At 42.4% G+C, this 17010-nt stretch overlaps 1 protein-coding gene across 1 annotated transcript in view; it reads right to left on the minus strand.

Moving 5' to 3' along the window:
* The window catches only part of REEP3 (receptor accessory protein 3), a 175196-nt gene extending 161171 nt beyond the window's left edge, over positions 1-14025 (minus strand). Inside the window, exon 1 of the mRNA XM_033940046.1 lies at positions 13724-14025. Within this exon, the coding sequence (XP_033795937.1) occupies positions 13724-13755 (32 nt within the window). The 5' untranslated portion in view covers positions 13756-14025. The remainder of the gene's footprint in view (positions 1-13723) is intronic.
* Between the last annotated feature and the right edge of the window lie 2985 nt (positions 14026-17010).

Genomic DNA, 17010 nt, shown 5'->3' on the forward strand with positions numbered 1-17010 from the left:
TCACTGCCCAGAAAAATGATCTAGGTGTCATTATTGATGATACGTTGAAACCCTCTACTCAGTGTGCAGTAGTAGCTAAGAAAGCAAACACAATGTTTGGAATTATCAGGAAAGGAATGGAAAACAAAAATAAGAATGTTATAATGCCTTTGTATCACTCATGGTATGACTGCATCTCAAAAACTGTGTGCAATTCTGGTCACCACATCCCAAAAAAGATATAGAAATTAGAAAAAAAAAGTAGGAACAGGCGATGAAAATGATAAAGGGGATACAACGACTTCCCTCTGAAAGGCAGGGCTCTTCAGCTTGGAGAACAGACAGCTCAGGGGAGATATGATGGAGGTCTATAAAATACTGAGTGGCATGGAATGGATAGATGTGAATTAGAGAATGACACGGGGAAAAAATCTGTCCCCGTCACCGCCCCGTCACCGGCCCACCATCCTCTGCACCGCCCCGTCACCGCCGATCCCTTCACCGCCCCGTCACCGTCACCGCCATCCCTTTCACCGCCCCGTCACCGCCACTGCCATCCCATTCACCGCCCCGTCACCGTCCCCGCTGCATCCATATAAGCCTTTTTCCTTTCACTCCCTCCTTCCAATTTGAGCCGGGAACACTAGCGATCGCACGGTCCCCGCGGCCACTACCTGCCTGCCCGGTCGATCCTGGTGTTTGGCTGGCTCTCTCCCTTCTCCTCACCTTGGTTTGTGGGTTTTCTTTTTCGGCAACCTGCGCGCTTTCCCAGGGAGCCGCACACGCGCGGCTGCTCAGTGTTCGATCTTCTGCTCTGCTGCAACTTCCTGTTTCCGGTTGCGTCAGAGCAGAAGATCGAGGCTGAGCAGCGGCGGGTGTGCGCGGCTCTCTGGTAGCGTGCGGGTCGCCGAGGAGGAGGATCTGCGGACTGGGGTGAGGAGAGGGGAGAGAGCTGGCTGGACACTGGAATCGATTGGGCGGGCGGGTGTGAGCTGCGGGGACCGCGCGATCCTTCATGCCTCACTGCGGGGGACAAGACCATTCACTGCCCCGCGGGCGGTGAATGGCCTTGTCCCCGTCGCCGCAGCGACTGCTAGTTTTCTTCCCCGTTTTCGGCGGGTGACCCGCGGCTAAAATGCGGTGGCCGCGGGTAAACCGCCACCGTGTCATTCTCTAATGTGAATCTCTTGTTTACTCTTTCCAAAAATACTAGGACTAGGGGGCACACAATGAAGTTACTAAGTAGTACATTTAAAACAAACCTGAGAAACTATTTCTTCACTCAATGTGTAATTAAACCATGGAATTCATTGCCAGAGAATGTGGTGAAAGCAGTTAGCTTAGCAGAATTTTAAAAGGTTTGGATAATTTCTTAAAAGAAAAGTCTACAAGCCGCCATTAAGTTGGCATTGGGAAAATCCATTACTTATTTCTAGGATAAGCAGTATAAAATCTGTTTTACTCTTTTGGGATCTTACTAGGTACTTGTGATCTAGATTGGCTACTGTTGGAAACATGGTCCTTCAGTTTATTCCAGTATGGCAAATCTTAGATTCAAAAGGGTGGACTGTAATCAGGTGCTGAGTCTAAATTTGGAAAATTGGTTGATTAACTAAGGAAGCAATTACTTTTTCACATGGGTGAGATAAATGTTATATAACTTTGTCCCTTACATAAATGAACTTAATTTATATTATGTGTTTACTCAGGTTTTTTTTTGTCTAATACATGTTTAAAGAACAGAAATCATTCAGTGTGACATATACACAATAGTGAACAACTAAGCTTAAATACAAAGAGTGAGTGAAAAGCTCACGAGGTGGGGTGTCAGATATGACCAATCCAAGCAATGGTGCTTTCAAAGGTCTAGCAGTTCTTCATTCATCCCCCTCTGTCTTCTTATATATAATAATTTTTTGAGTTTTTTATATATTCATATGTGTATTCAAAAGGCTTATCTTATAAGAACTTATCTTCAATTCATGATAGGCATTGATAGAACATGTCTTATGTTCCAACATTCACTTAGTACTCCCCTCTGCCGACGCGTTTCGCGGAGCTTTGTCAAGGCAGGGGCACTACAAGAAAACATAAGACAAAACAGCCCATTAGAGAAAGAAGACCAGTCTTATACAAAAGCAATAAGACTACAGATAGTACTGACCTGCATAATTGAAAATATCCTAAATGTATTGAAGAGCGGCTTCTGAAAAATGGCCGCGGCGTCTGATTTCACTCACTAATAAAGGTTACCCCCCTGACGTCATGCCTAAAGGTTAGAAACTGAGGTCAACCTGCGCTAACCAATCAGACGTTTCATTTAACCCCTGCGGGGCCATGGAATTCAGCATAAACATCCATCTAAGTTCTTTTAAATTCAGGTTTTTTTCAATGTTACCTCCCTCCCACCCTACAGTAATCATGTCTAGCACTCTCCATTTAAGATCTTTTAAAGTATGGCCACAGACTTTCCAATGCCGTACTAATGGAGAGGTTTCATTTTGAGTATGCACCCGAGATTTATGTTCAGTCAATCTAAGCTTGATCGACCTCAAGGTGCGACCTTCATACAATTTGGGACACGGGCATTGAATACAATAAATGACCCGGTTAGAGTTGCAATTGGTCATAAATCTAGAACGATAGGTCACCCCAGTGATAGGGTGATTCCATATTTCCCCCGAGATAGTGAAGGGGCACCACTGACATTGGCCACACGGAAGATGACACCCAGTTGTTTTGGGTGTCGGATTTCTGATAATATTATGGCAAACATATTCACCAATGTTCTTTTGTCTTCTATATGAACAGATGAGGCGATCAGTCAGGGAAGGGACTGCAAGTTTAGCGACATGCCAATGCTTATTGATGACGTGAGATATCCTGGAAGCTAGAGTGGAGTATTTTTGAATGAACACAATGTTATCATCATTGTCAGGAGTGTTGTTTTTCTCCTGTAGCAACCATTCACGGTGGGCATATTTAGCCCTGATGTAAGCTCGTTTTACAACATCATGGGGATACCCCCGTTGGTAAAAGTTCCTCTTCATAGCTTTGGCTTGAGTACGGAATTCATCAAGGGAATGGCAGATCCTCCGTAGTCTTAAAAATTGACTTATAGGTAAACTCCGTCTCAAGCCTATCGGATGAAAACTGTGGAAACGGAGCAGACTGTTCCGATCCGTCCTTTTCCGATAAAGGGTAGTCAGTAATTTCCCACATTCTTTAATAATTTTGATATCCAAGAAGGCCAATTCATGAAGATCACTCAAAGCAGTGAACTGGATATTGACATCCAACATGTTCAGTTCACTCACAAATTGAAGGAAATTGTCTTCCGTAGATGACCAAATGCAGAAAATGTCATCAAGGTAACGTTTCCACATAATTACATGATCAAATAAAGGCATGTTGTATATCCTTTCATCCTCTAATTTGGACATAAATAAAGTAGCCAATGAGGGAGCCAGAGATGCTCCCATAGCGATACCATGGCACTGCAAGTAAAACTTCTCGTGAAAACAAAAATAGCTCTTGGTCAACACTAGAGTAGCCATGTCCATCAAAATCTCTGTCGATAAACAAGGTCGAATCGTTTGTCTACTGAAAATCTCCTCCAAAAGGGTGAGAGCTTGGTCCACAGGAATCATAGTGTACAAGGCAGTCACGTCAAACGACACTAACAGCCAATGTTCCTGAACATCCTGAACTTCGGAAAGAAGTCGCAACATATGTGTAGTATCTTTAATATAGGATTTAACTCTCTGAAGTTCCGGCTGAAGGAAAAGATCCAAGAATTTGGAAAGAGGTTCCAAAGGAGAATTCTTCATTGAAACAATCGGGCGTCCAGGGGGGTTCAATAGGCTTTTGTGAATTTTTGGAAGAAAGTAAATCTTAGGTGTGATGTACCATTTGGGGTTCAAAAATGTAGCTTCTCGTAAAGTAATCATTTTTGCTTTATATGCCTTAGAAATTAAAGTAGAAATAGATAGTTTCAGTTCATCCACAGGATCCCTGTCTAACTGAACATAGAACTGAGAATTGCTCAATTGACGATTAGCTTCATTTAAATACTGTTCACGGGACAGAATAACAACAGCTCCCCCCTTGTCCGCTCTTGTAATTACATGGGTATTGTCATTATGGAGTTGTTGAAGCGCAGTCCATTCACTATAAGAGAGATTATAGTCCATATGATGTTGGATAGGCTGTTTTTCTATCTCTTCAATATCCATGAGGATCAAATCTCTGAATGTCATCAAGTGGGGGTGAAGAGGAGTGGCAGGACACCAACCCGATTTCTTGGCAATCAAGGTACCGTCATTCTTGGGAGGGTGCTCCTCAAAAAACATCTTTAAATGAAGTTTACGTAAAAGGCTGTAGACAGACAGACGAGTTTCAAATGCATCATAGCGAGCACTGGGGACAAACCCATTAGTACGGCATTGGAAAGTCTGTGGCCATACTTTAAAAGATCTTAAATGGAGAGTGCTAGACATGATTACTGTAGGGTGGGAGGGAGGTAACATTGAAAAAAACCTGAATTTAAAAGAACTTAGATGGATGTTTATGCTGAATTCCATGGCCCCGCAGGGGTTAAATGAAACGTCTGATTGGTTAGCGCAGGTTGACCTCAGTTTCTAACCTTTAGGCATGACGTCAGGGGGGTAACCTTTATTAGTGAGTGAAATCAGACGCCGCGGCCATTTTTCAGAAGCCGCTCTTCAATACATTTAGGATATTTTCAATTATGCAGGTCAGTACTATCTGTAGTCTTATTGCTTTTGTATAAGACTGGTCTTCTTTCTCTAATGGGCTGTTTTGTCTTATGTTTTCTTGTAGTGCCCCTGCCTTGACAAAGCTCCGCGAAACGCGTCGGCAGAGGGGAGTACTAAGTGAATGTTGGAACATAAGACATGTTCTATCAATGCCTATCATGAATTGAAGATAAGTTCTTATAAGATAAGCCTTTTGAATACACATATGAATATATAAAAAACTCAAAAAATTATTATATATAAGAAGACAGAGGGGGATGAATGAAGAACTGCTAGACCTTTGAAAGCACCATTGCTTGGATTGGTCATATCTGACACCCCACCTCGTGAGCTTTTCACTCACTCTTTGTATTTAAGCTTAGTTGTTCACTTTTTGCTTATTCACGAAACGTATGTAAAGGATGGCCCAGATATACACAATAGAGCACAGGTGTCAAAGTCAGTCCTCGAGGGCCGCAATCCAGTCATGTTTTCAGGATTTCCCCAATGAATATACATGAGATCTATTAACATACAATGAAAGCAGTGCATGCAAATAGATCTTATTCATATTCATTAGGGAAATCCTGAAAACCCGACTGGATTGCGGCCCTCGAGGAGGGACTTTGACACCCCTGCAATAGAGAAAAATCAGAAAGGTGCAAACACTACTTAAATACTTTTTCAGACATTAAATTGACTCCAAAAGATTTTCTCCTATAGTCAAAGATGTCCCTGCAGGGAACCTCCACAGCACAAGGCTGAAAACCACAAAAATAAAAATACTGAAAGATCACAAAATAAAACACAAACAGAAAAGATTGGCTCCTACAGCCTAGCTTGTAGGAAGAAAAGATTGGTTAGCATGCTCAGGGAGGAAGTATGTAAGGGAGGGGGGAAAAAGCCTCTGAAGTTTTGAGGCTTCCTACAGACCCTTGCGGGTGGATGGAAATAACCCACTGGTCCTGGAATAAAGAGGGATTGTACAAGAATGGCTATAGGAGGGCTATAGGTGGGACCTTAAACAAACTGGGCCAATCAGAGCCTCAGGCTCCTCCCCAGCTGCATCAGGAAGGGTCCTGATTGGCCTGGTCACCCCATAGGCGGGGCCTTAGGCATTCAGGCCAATCAGAGCCTTAGGACCCTTCTGATTGGTCCAGGGTATTTAAAGCCCATCCCATAGGAGGGCCATAGGCGGGGTCTTAAACACTCTGGGCCAATCAGAGCCTCAAGCCCCTCCCCGGTATATCTCATGATGCACCAAGGAGGGAAATTACCATTTTAGATGATGCAGCTGCAGCAGCTGCTGGGAAGATGAGGTGCACGTCCCTACGGTTCAGCTCTTAAAGTAAGGGGGAGGGGGGGCCGGGGGTTTCCAGCAGGTAGTTTACTGCAGTAGGAGAGAGTGGGCATCTCTCCTGATGACCGGAGGGGGGGGTTTGCGCTTGTGGGCAGATTTTTTTTTTTAAACTTTAGTGCTGCAAGCAGGAGTGAGTGGGCATCTCTCCTGCTGCAGGGGGGTTGAGGCCAGAATTTTAGGCATCACAACACAGGGGCTTTCTAATAATCTCTGACACTGACTGGCACCCTTGGACCACTCGCTTTTTTTGTAGGTAAAAGTCGATGACGCTTTTAGAAAATGGCTCGGCAATTTTTAAAAATCCACTGGAGGACCCATTGCAGTGTTGGAGACTGCTAGAATCCTCCCTAAATAGACAATACTAGGATTGGAAAAGCGTCACGAATGGAGTGCCGTAGGGTTCGGTGCTTGGACCCGTGCTCTTCAACATATTTATAAACGATCTGGAAATTGGTATGACAAGCAAGGTGATTAAATTTGTAGATGATACAAAGCTATTCAGAGTAATGAAGACGTAGGATTACGAAGACCTGCAACAGGACATAAACACGCTCGAGAAATGGGCCGCGACATGGCAAATGAATAAGAGTAAGGTGATGCATGTCGGTAACAAAAATCTTATACAGGCTGTCTGGTGCGGTACTCGGAGAGACCCCCAGGAAAGAGACTTGGAAGTACTGGTCGACAAGTTGATGAAGTCGTCTGTGCAATGTGTGGTGGCGGGGAAAGGGCAAACAGAATGCTAGGAATGATTAAGAAGGGGATCACGAACAGATTGGAGAAGGTTATCATGCCACTGTAACGGGCCATGGTACATCCCCACCTGGAATACTGCGACCAGCATTGGTCGCCGTACATGAAGAAGGGTCCAGAGAAAAGCAACTAAAATGGTTAAGGGGCTGGAGAAGTTGCCGTACTGCGAGAGGTTAGAGAAAATAGGCCTCTTCTCCCTTGAAAAGAGGAGACTGAGAGGGGACATGATCAAAACATTCAGGATAATGAAGGGAATAGACTTAGTAGATAAAGACAGGTTGTTCACCCTCTCCAAGGTAGGGAAAACGAGAGGGCACTCTCTAAAGTTGAAAGGGGATAGATTCTGTATAAACGTAAGGAAATTCTTCTTCAACCAGAGAATGGTGGAAAACTGGAATGCTCTTCCGGAGGCTGTTATAGGGGAAAACACCCTCCAGGGATTCAAGACAAAGTTAGGCAAGTTCCTGCTGAACCGGAACGTATGCAGGTAGGGCTGGTCTCAGTTAGAGCACTGGTCTTTGACCTAGGGGCTGCCGCGGGAGCGGACTGCTGGACATGATGGACCACTGGTCTGACCCAGCAGTGGCAATTCTTATGTTCTTAAAGAGGGAGATAATCCCTTTTGATAATCTGTCACTAAACTGCAGGAAAACAGTTTAGCGACAGCATTAAAGTTTTGAGAATCTGGGCTTAAGTCTCCGAGTGGTAATAATTTTTTCTTTTGAGTTCTTCTGACATAGCTAATGTATCAAAAAACCCATGTAATCACCTTTCTTCTCAAAAACCACTTCAGATTCTATTTTTTGAAGCACCATTTTTTACCAAGATAGAGAAGGTATTTTGCAGAGGTATTCTTTGGAGCTGTAGGTGTCTTTATGTTACAGGTCTCACCATGCTGAGAGCAATTTAATTCATCTACTCCTGAGCTGAGTGATTCTTTATGTAAGTGTGGGTGGATTGTCTTCATGTTTAATTAAATTTCATAGCTACACACGAAAGTAGGTCTATATTAAGTAAATAAGACTACACCTTTGTTCCCAAATATACATTCTGCTTCTTGGATTAGAGGTAAATGGTCAGGTATCAAATGACATATATCTGCTTTTCCTACCCACAAAGAGAAACCAATAAAACTGTAGAAGTTAGAATCAACAATATGAATTTCCTTACTTGCACATCATCACTAATTCAACAGAGCAGCATTAACAAGTCAGAGTAAAATTACGCAGCCAAAATTTTTTTAACATTGGACAAAGATGCAGTGTTATACAGAGCCTGTACTCTATCCCTAGGCTCTGTGTAATCCTTTTTTTCTAATAATAATATTAAAATGCTTTGGAATAAAGCAATTTATAAATTTTAAATTTATGAAATATTAAAATGTATTCTCGGTCTAGAGCAGTTAGTGAAATCCACAGTAATTCGTATTTTAAGTATGTATTATTTGTTATGTAATCTATAAAACCTACACCTACTGTATAATCGTGTATAATTATAGATCTTCTGAGAAAATCTGGGTAGTACATGAATTCTAGCCACAATAAAGTAATCCCTTCCCTTAATGCCACAACATCTTATGAATACTATCCTGATTTTCGACACCTATAACAGTTCTCTCTCATATCACAGTATGTTTTCTTTCTACTCTTGCACATACCTTTCCCATAAAGGGTATTCGCCTTAGCACAGGACCCCTTTTACAAAGCCACGGTAGCAATGCTGCCATGGTAAATGCTATAACAAGACAAATCTCCCTAGCCCCAAGAAGGAAAACTGTGTGCAGGGGAAGAGACTGCCTGCGCAAGCGGACAGAGTATAAAGTACTCAATTAAAGTAAATAAATAAATTGTAATTTGTAAGAAGAGCCCTCAGTCACACAACCAACCTCCGACCTCAGGAGGAAACGGCTGCCACTGGTTTGCACCTAGAAGGTGTCAACTGTGAAACATCCTAGGGCTCTCCTGTGAATTTTAGTGCTAAATAACTCAAAAGTGCTGTTTGTGCAAACAAATCAAAAGTGCACTGCGAGCAGTCTCTTCCCCTGAACCAGGGGGGCAAAAGAACCAAGTGTCCAAATTCAGTCTATTGAAGCCACAGGAAGATACTTAGCTTCTCTGGTGAGCAGTCAGAAAGTCGCCAAACGTCCAACGGGACTCCGTTTCGGGGGAGCACTCCCCCTTCCTCAGGAACGACTGACGCTAAAGCAGGAGCCTAAAAATCAAAGGCAAGAGCAGATTGGCAATAGTAGAAAATGGCGCTTGAACCAGAACAGACGCCTCTGTTTTAAACCTGCAGACCAGGGGGAGTGTTCGTATCAGATCACATGACCCAACCAGGTGCAGATTGAAAGGAGGTAATGAACAAACTGTTGATGATGTGTTATTGATCACGGAAAATATATCATGAAAAAAGAAAAGGAGAAAAAGAACTGTCAATCAAAACATGTGGTGCCATTCAATAAAGTCATTATGTCCTTTGGGAGTCAATGATTGAAGTTCATAAATCCAGTATTGTTCCCTCCTTTGCAAATGGGTGAGTTTGTCGCCTTGATAATCTGTATAGACCTGTTCAATAACCACCCACTTCAGGTCGTGAAACGTGTGTTCAAATTGTGTGCAATGAGGTACCATAGGGGAAGTCATGGATCTGGTATTGATCCGACTACGATGTTCTATCAACCGAGTTCTGATAGCCCTTTGAGTACGTCCCACATATATCATCTCGCATGGGCATATGATAATATATATGACCCACTTAGATGTGCATGTGGTATTTGATCTATGGACGTACTGTTTGTGGGTTCTAGGGTGCTCCCACATGGTACCGGTGATAGTAATAGAGCATATATCACAATTGTTCCCAAATGTGGGAACAATTGTGATATATGCTCTATTACTATCACCGGTACCATGTGGGAGCACCCTAGAACCCACAAACAGTACGTCCATCAAATGTGGGAACAAATGTGGGATCAAATGTGGGAACAATTGTGATATATGCTCTATTACTATCACCGGTACCATGTGGGAGCACCCTAGAACCCACAAACAGTACGTCCATAGATCAAATACCACATGCACATCTAAGTGGGTCATATATATTATCATATGCCCATGCGAGATGATATATGTGGGACGTACTCAAAGGGCTATCAGAACTCGGTTGATAGAACATCGTAGTCGGATCAATACCAGATCCATGACTTCCCCTATGGTACCTCATTGCACACAATTTGAACACACGTTTCACGACCTGAAGTGGGTGGTTATTGAACAGGTCTATACAGATTATCAAGGCGACAAACTCACCCATTTGCAAAGGAGGGAACAATACTGGATTTATGAACTTCAATCATTGACTCCCAAAGGACATAATGACTTTATTGAATGGCACCACATGTTTTGATTGACAGTTCTTTTTCTCCTTTTCTTTTTTCATGATATATTTTCCGTGATCAATAACACATCATCAACAGTTTGTTCATTACCTCCTTTCAATCTGCACCTGGTTGGGTCATGTGATCTGATACGAACACTCCCCCTGGTCTGCAGGTTTAAAACAGAGGCGTCTGTTCTGGTTCAAGCGCCATTTTCTACTATTGCCAATCTGCTCTTGCCTTTGATTTTTAGGCTCCTGCTTTAGCGTCAGTCGTTCCTGAGGAAGGGGGAGTGCTCCCCCGAAACGGAGTCCCGTTGGACGTTTGGCGACTTTCTGACTGCTCACCAGAGAAGCTAAGTATCTTCCTGTGGCTTCAATAGACTGAATTTGGACACTTGGTTCTTTTGCCCCCCTGGTTCAGGGGAAGAGACTGCTCGCAGTGCACTTTTGATTTGTTTGCACAAACAGCACTTTTGAGTTATTTAGCACTAAAATTCACAGGAGAGCCCTAGGATGTTTCACAGTTGACACCTTCTAGGTGCAAACCAGTGGCAGCCGTTTCCTCCTGAGGTCGGAGGTTGGTTGTGTGACTGAGGGCTCTTCTTACAAATTACAATTTATTTATTTACTTTAATTGAGTACTTTATACTCTGTCCGCTTGCGCAGGCAGTCTCTTCCCCTGCACACAGCTTTCCTTCTTGGGGCTAGGGAGATTTGTCTTGTTATAGTTTTGCTTTGCTCCCTATTTTTTCGGGTTAGTTTTTGAGCCATGGTAAATGCAGCAAAGTCCACAGGAATTGAATGGGGTTCGGTGTACTTACCACAGCAGCATCACTACCACAAAGGGCCCACAGTCTGTAATGCTTTTTTATACTTTGGAAAGGAATTTTTTATTTTAATCTGTCCCTATTTGTGAACTGCAAAAATTTTCTTAATCAGCTGACTGTATAATTCAAGTAGACATTTTTAATAAGAATCTTTAAATATTAATTTGAAAAACACAACTCTTATGTGTTTAGCTCAGATTCCATAGGTTATCAAAAAAAATGAATTTAGACTATTTTTCCCATTCCTATTTCAGTTCAGCATGTTGTTCATTATTACTAATATTCCACACTATTCAATAGAAACTTTTAAAAAATTATCTTTCCCATTCAAGATCTAAATATATAAAGTAATAGAAAAGCAAAAATTAATATGAACTTCTGGATTAGGTAGTAGCCAGTCTACAATATCCATGCACACAAACAAGGAAGATACATACGTATATCTAGTTCTTCAGGCTGAGTATACAGTATATGAGGTGGGTACCCAACAATCTGCAAAAAAACAGTCTTTTCTGCCACCTCCTCTACCATTCTGGGTAGATATACAGAAGGCCTGGATATCAATTTAAATATGAAAACTAGTATGCTTATGTTTTATACAGGTTCTCAAGCCTAGTCTCATCACTGTACTCTATTTTTAATTCATTACAGTACTTACAGATCTCTAACACCTCTGCCAGCACACCATTCTACTCAAAATGCCATGAGGACTTGACTTTGAATTTCTTCACTTTATTTAAGATTCAGCTCACATCTTTTTCAGCTGTACCCGTTTCACTCTCAGCATTTAAGTAGTTCCCCCATTAACTGGGACAGATAAGGAAAATGCTTGAAGTGCCTCTATGTAAACTGCTTTGGGTGTGGTTGTATAACTACAAAAAGGTGGTATACAAGTCCCAGTCAGATTTTCAAGATACCCATAAAGAATGTGCATAAGAAAGATTTACACAGAATAGAAGTGCTAAATGCAAATTTACTTCATGCATATTCATTGTAGATATCCTGAAAACTTGACTAGCTGTGTCCCATGGACTGGGTTGAGAACCCCTGGCTTATACCGTTTATAAAAAAAACAGTCAACTCAAACAGAACTGCCAAATTACTCAGATCCAGCAGAGATATTTTTTGGCCATAATTGGCTTTTGAAGTACTCAAAGCACTGTGGGTTTTACAGTCCATGTTTCTACCAGTTCGAGGATGTTTTGGTTTTGTTGGTTTTTTTTGAGGGGGTAGCTCATACCTTCTTTCTCAGTAGTTAAAAGGCAAGTTACATCCAGGTACAGTAGGTATTTTCCTGACCCCAGAAGGCTTAGGCAATGGAGGTTAAGTAACTTACCCAAGATCAAAAGCAGCAGCAGAGACATTTCAATCTGACTTCCCTAACTGTCACCCCATTGTACTAATCTAGTAGTTCCTAAACCTGTCCTGGGTGCTCCCCAAACTGACAGGGTCTCAGGATATCCACAGTAAATACTGATGAGACATATTTGCATGCACTACCTCCACTGCATTCAAATCTGGCTAATGAATATTCATTGTGGACATCCTGAAAACACAATTGGCTGCTCTAAAAATCAATACCAGAGTTTTCATTAGGATATAGGGTTTACTGAAATCCACACTGATAGTTTGGCAGCTGTGCACAGCCAGCTCAGCCTATGAAGAAGGTGAGGCCCTGGCCCAGGGTGCTGGTGATAAAGACACCAAAATCCCAGTCCAGTATATCTTCAGACTTCTAGAGTGATAAGATACCAAACTGGGATTTTGGCACCCTTTATCATCAATGCCTTGAACCAGAGCCTCACATGATCCAGCTGGAGAGAGAGAGACTGTATCATGTTGGGGGAAGGGGGCACCACCAATGCAAAAGTTAGCTCAAGGAATCAAAGCTCTGCAGGTGTGCAATTTTGAGAATGACACAGGAATAGAATTTGTCCCTGTCCTCATGGTTAACCGCGGGAAAACATCCCCATATCATTCTTTAAGGAGAAGAGGAAAAAACTGTCATTTCCCCAAACCCATATTATCATCCACAGCTGTCTCTAAAATCAGGAGGCCAGAAAGAATATCCACACTGTGGAGAAGTGAAAAGGGAAGGGATTAGGAGGCATAAAGTAGGGAAGGGAACATTGTTTTAAGAAATGAAGAATTATTAAAGATGTTACAAAATAGATTACTATGCGATACCGATTTTTTTTTTTTTTTTTTTAAAGGTAAAAAAACAAATGGGGTTACTTGAAACTGAATCAATGAGCCTGCTAACTTTTCAGAGGTGTATGCAATAAGTAGCAACTTTAAAACAAAGCCATGCACACTTCTATACTTAAGACCCTCTTACAAATATAACCTGAGCCGGATCAATTCCTACAGGGTATGGGCACATACAGAGACGCCGCCCCGAATAAAAATGCAAGAATCGTCCAGTTTGGTGCAGACTTCCCACAGAGCTCTCCCGATGCAGCTGTTTTATTTCATTCTTTCCATATTTGGGCGAGAAGATAGAGGAGGGAAAGAGATCATAGAGAGAGACAATAAAGCGGAGCTAAAACGAACACCACGGGGGGGGAAAAAACAAACACAAAACCACCACCACCTGCCTACAGTGTGTGCAAGATGCCGGGAGTCAGCCCCCGGTTCCAAATCTAAGCCTCGATCCGAAAACAACTCACACAACGGCTCTGGAGATCATCCACGACACCATCTTCGCCTTGCTGCAATCTGCCACAGGCTAAAAAGTCCAGGCCTCGGCTCCCTGAGAAAAACTTTGCTTGCGCTCAGAGCCGTCCGAACTGCTAAACCGAGGCCGAGCGCCGCCGCTGCCTTGGTTTGGTTTTCCGTATCTTTGCGGGAAGGTCAGAGCGCCGTCAGTCGCGCTCCTCCATTGAAAAAGCCTCCGTTTCTCCGTCACCCGGCTTTACCTTCCCCCCCTCCCTGCAGCCTAGGTGAAAGTTACGGGAAAAGTCCCAATGTAAACGCCTTTCTCATTGGTTGGCTCAACAATGCAAATCCCGTCCCACTACCAGTGCGTCAGTGGCTACAGTAGTCAGTCTCTCATTGGCCTCCTGTTTACCATGCGTGAAGGGGTTAACAAATAAAAAGAAACAAAAATATATGATACCTTTTTATTTGATTAACTTAAGTTATTGCCTATGTTTCAGAAGCTAGAATTCCCGTTTTCAGGCGACATGGACTAAGCAAAAGATAAAAATTACCATTAGGAAATCACAAGTAGAGAAAGTATGCATGCCATGGCTATGGGGACGCATGCCAAAAGAGATTTATAGAAATGTTGGGTGCTTTAAATTATATTTTAAAGAATATGCTAATAAGAACATAAGTGCCTCTGCTGGGTCAGACCAGAGGCCCATCGTGCCCAGCAGTCCGCTCGCGCGGCAGCCCATTAGGTCCAGGACCTGCATAGTAGTCTTCTGTATATACCCCTCTATTCCTTCAATCCTTTTTTTTCCCCCTACCTTATCTATATCCTTCTAACTGTACCCTTGTTCATCCTATATCTTCCCTATCTATATCCCTCAATAACTTCTTCTTTCAAGAATATATCCAATTTCTCTTTGAAACCTTGTAAAGTACTCTGTCCTATAACACCCTCCGGGAGCGCATTCCAGGTATCCACCACCCTCTGAGTGAAGAAGTACTTCCTGGCATTGGTTCTAAATCTGTCCCCTTTTAGTTTCTCCGAGTGCCCCCTTGTTATTGTAGTTCCCCATAGGCTGAAGAATCTGTCCCTCTCCACATTCTCAATGCCCTTCATGATCTTATATGTCTCTATCATGTCTCCTCTGAGTCTCCGCTTTTCCAGGGAGAAGAGCCCCAGTTTCTCTAGCCTGTCTGCGTATGAAAGGTTTTCCATACCCTTTATCATATGTGTAGCTCTTCTCTGGACCCTCTCAAGTATCGCCATATCCTTCTACAAGTATCTGGATTATTTTGACATGCTTGTCTGAGGCAGAAGTCTTGTCCTTTCCCCAGCTGCTGTTTTCAGCTGAAGCAGGTACAGCACATACAGATCTCTAAGTACAGCCCATTACTGTCTTTGGGGAAAATCAGGATGGTCCCTAAATTGCAATTTTGAAGGTTTCTTGGGCTAGTATTGGGTCCCCTACCTCCAAAAACCCCTTTGCTTATTTTTATGTGTTTTTATTCAGCTTCCCTGGACCATTTTTTTTAATGTACATGTCTCCCTCCGTATTCGCGGTTTCAGCAATTGTAGTTTCGATTATTCACGGTTTTTAGCTTGCTGGCTCCTCCCTCCAAATTACATCAGCTTGCATAGAGAAATCGTTGATTCCAAGCGTTTACAGAGAAAATTGCTGATTCCCAGCACTTTCTTCACCATATTTTGCCTCTCCTTCAGGAACAGGCCAGATCTCCCACCATGTTATTCACAATCTCACCATATTCACAATGTTTTTTAATAGAAAACAGCAAATAACTTATGAAAAAGTTATTTGCGGTTTTTCTGTATTCACGGGTCTGTTAATCCCCTATCACAGCGAATATGGAGGGAGAAGTGTACACTAAAACATGATACTGCATCCATCTTGGATTTTCCATTTTTATTTTAAAAGCCTTTATGTGCCTCAAAACACATCAATTGTGGTTAAAATTGATATAGATCAGTGGTCTCAAACTCAAACCCTTTGCAGGGCCACATTTTGGATTTGTAGGTACTTGGAGGGCCTCAGAAAAAATAGTTAATGTCTTATTAAAGAAATGACAATTTTGCATGAGGTAAAAACTCTTTATAGTTTATAAATCTTTCCTTTTGGCTAAGTCTTAATAATAATATTATAATTTATAGCTAAAGAGACATATAAGAACATAAGAACATAAGAACTGCCATCTCCGGATCAGACCTTCGGTCCATCAAGTCCGGCGATCCGCACACGCGGAGGCCCTGCCAGGTGTACACCTGGCGTAATTTATAGTCCACCATATCCTTATATGCCTCTCTTAAGGAGATATGATCAAGAAACTGTTGTATTTTACTTTTGTGATTATGATAAACATACCGAGGGCCTCAAAATAATACCTTGCGGGCCGCATGTGGCCGCGAGTTTGAGACCACTGATATAGATGGACTCCTCAGTCTATTTTAACCAGGATTCATGGCAGATTGGTGCTGGGTGGTCAGCTGAGTGTCCACGTTCCATGTGCTGCAGTGCACGTGAGAGGGCGGGAGCACTGTGCTTAGTCCTCTCTGGTCCCCCTAGGGCAGTGTCTCTCAAACTTTCTCAAGCCAGGGCACACTAAAGGTAGTGGCCATGGCTCGAGGCACCCAAAAGTTCATGGAAGTCACCGTGATGACATCACACACATGCATGACATCATCACGCTGGCATCCGCACATGCGCAGAGGCCCTCCAGACAGGCCCTGAAATACCAGTAGGGCGTGCCAGCAGGGAAGTCTAACAAATATCAACTGAGTACCCCCAACCACAGACCTCCCAAACTCCACTCTAGACCCACCCAAGCTCTTCCCCAGATCCAACCCCCTTTACTAATTGTAATGCAATTTTTTCCATTTATTTTTCATATACACACAGCAGATATAAATTCTCAAAACAGACACATTTCAATCACTATATTGAAAATAAAATCATTATATATTTAGGTGCTTACAAGAAAATTCTTAAAAAACTCAAGAGTGATTCAGAATACTGCCGTTCGCCTCATTTTTGGTTTAAAAAAAAATGGGAGCATATCACTCCGTTGTATCTGAAACTCCATTGTTTACTGATAGAATCTAGAATTTTGTTTAAATTTTCTTGTATTTGCTATAAATCAGTTTCTGGTCTGTTACCAGGCTATCTTGCGCCTCATTTTTCCTTGAGTTACCCTAACAAGATCACACACGGAGTACATTTGTTTACCTATCCTTCCATAAAATCCTATCGTCATAAGAGGTTCCTTGAGAGAATCCTCTCATTTCAAG

The sequence above is a fragment of the Geotrypetes seraphini genome, chromosome 4 (assembly GCF_902459505.1).
Source record: "Geotrypetes seraphini chromosome 4, aGeoSer1.1, whole genome shotgun sequence".
In the NCBI taxonomy this organism is placed as follows: Eukaryota; Metazoa; Chordata; class Amphibia; order Gymnophiona; family Dermophiidae; genus Geotrypetes; species Geotrypetes seraphini.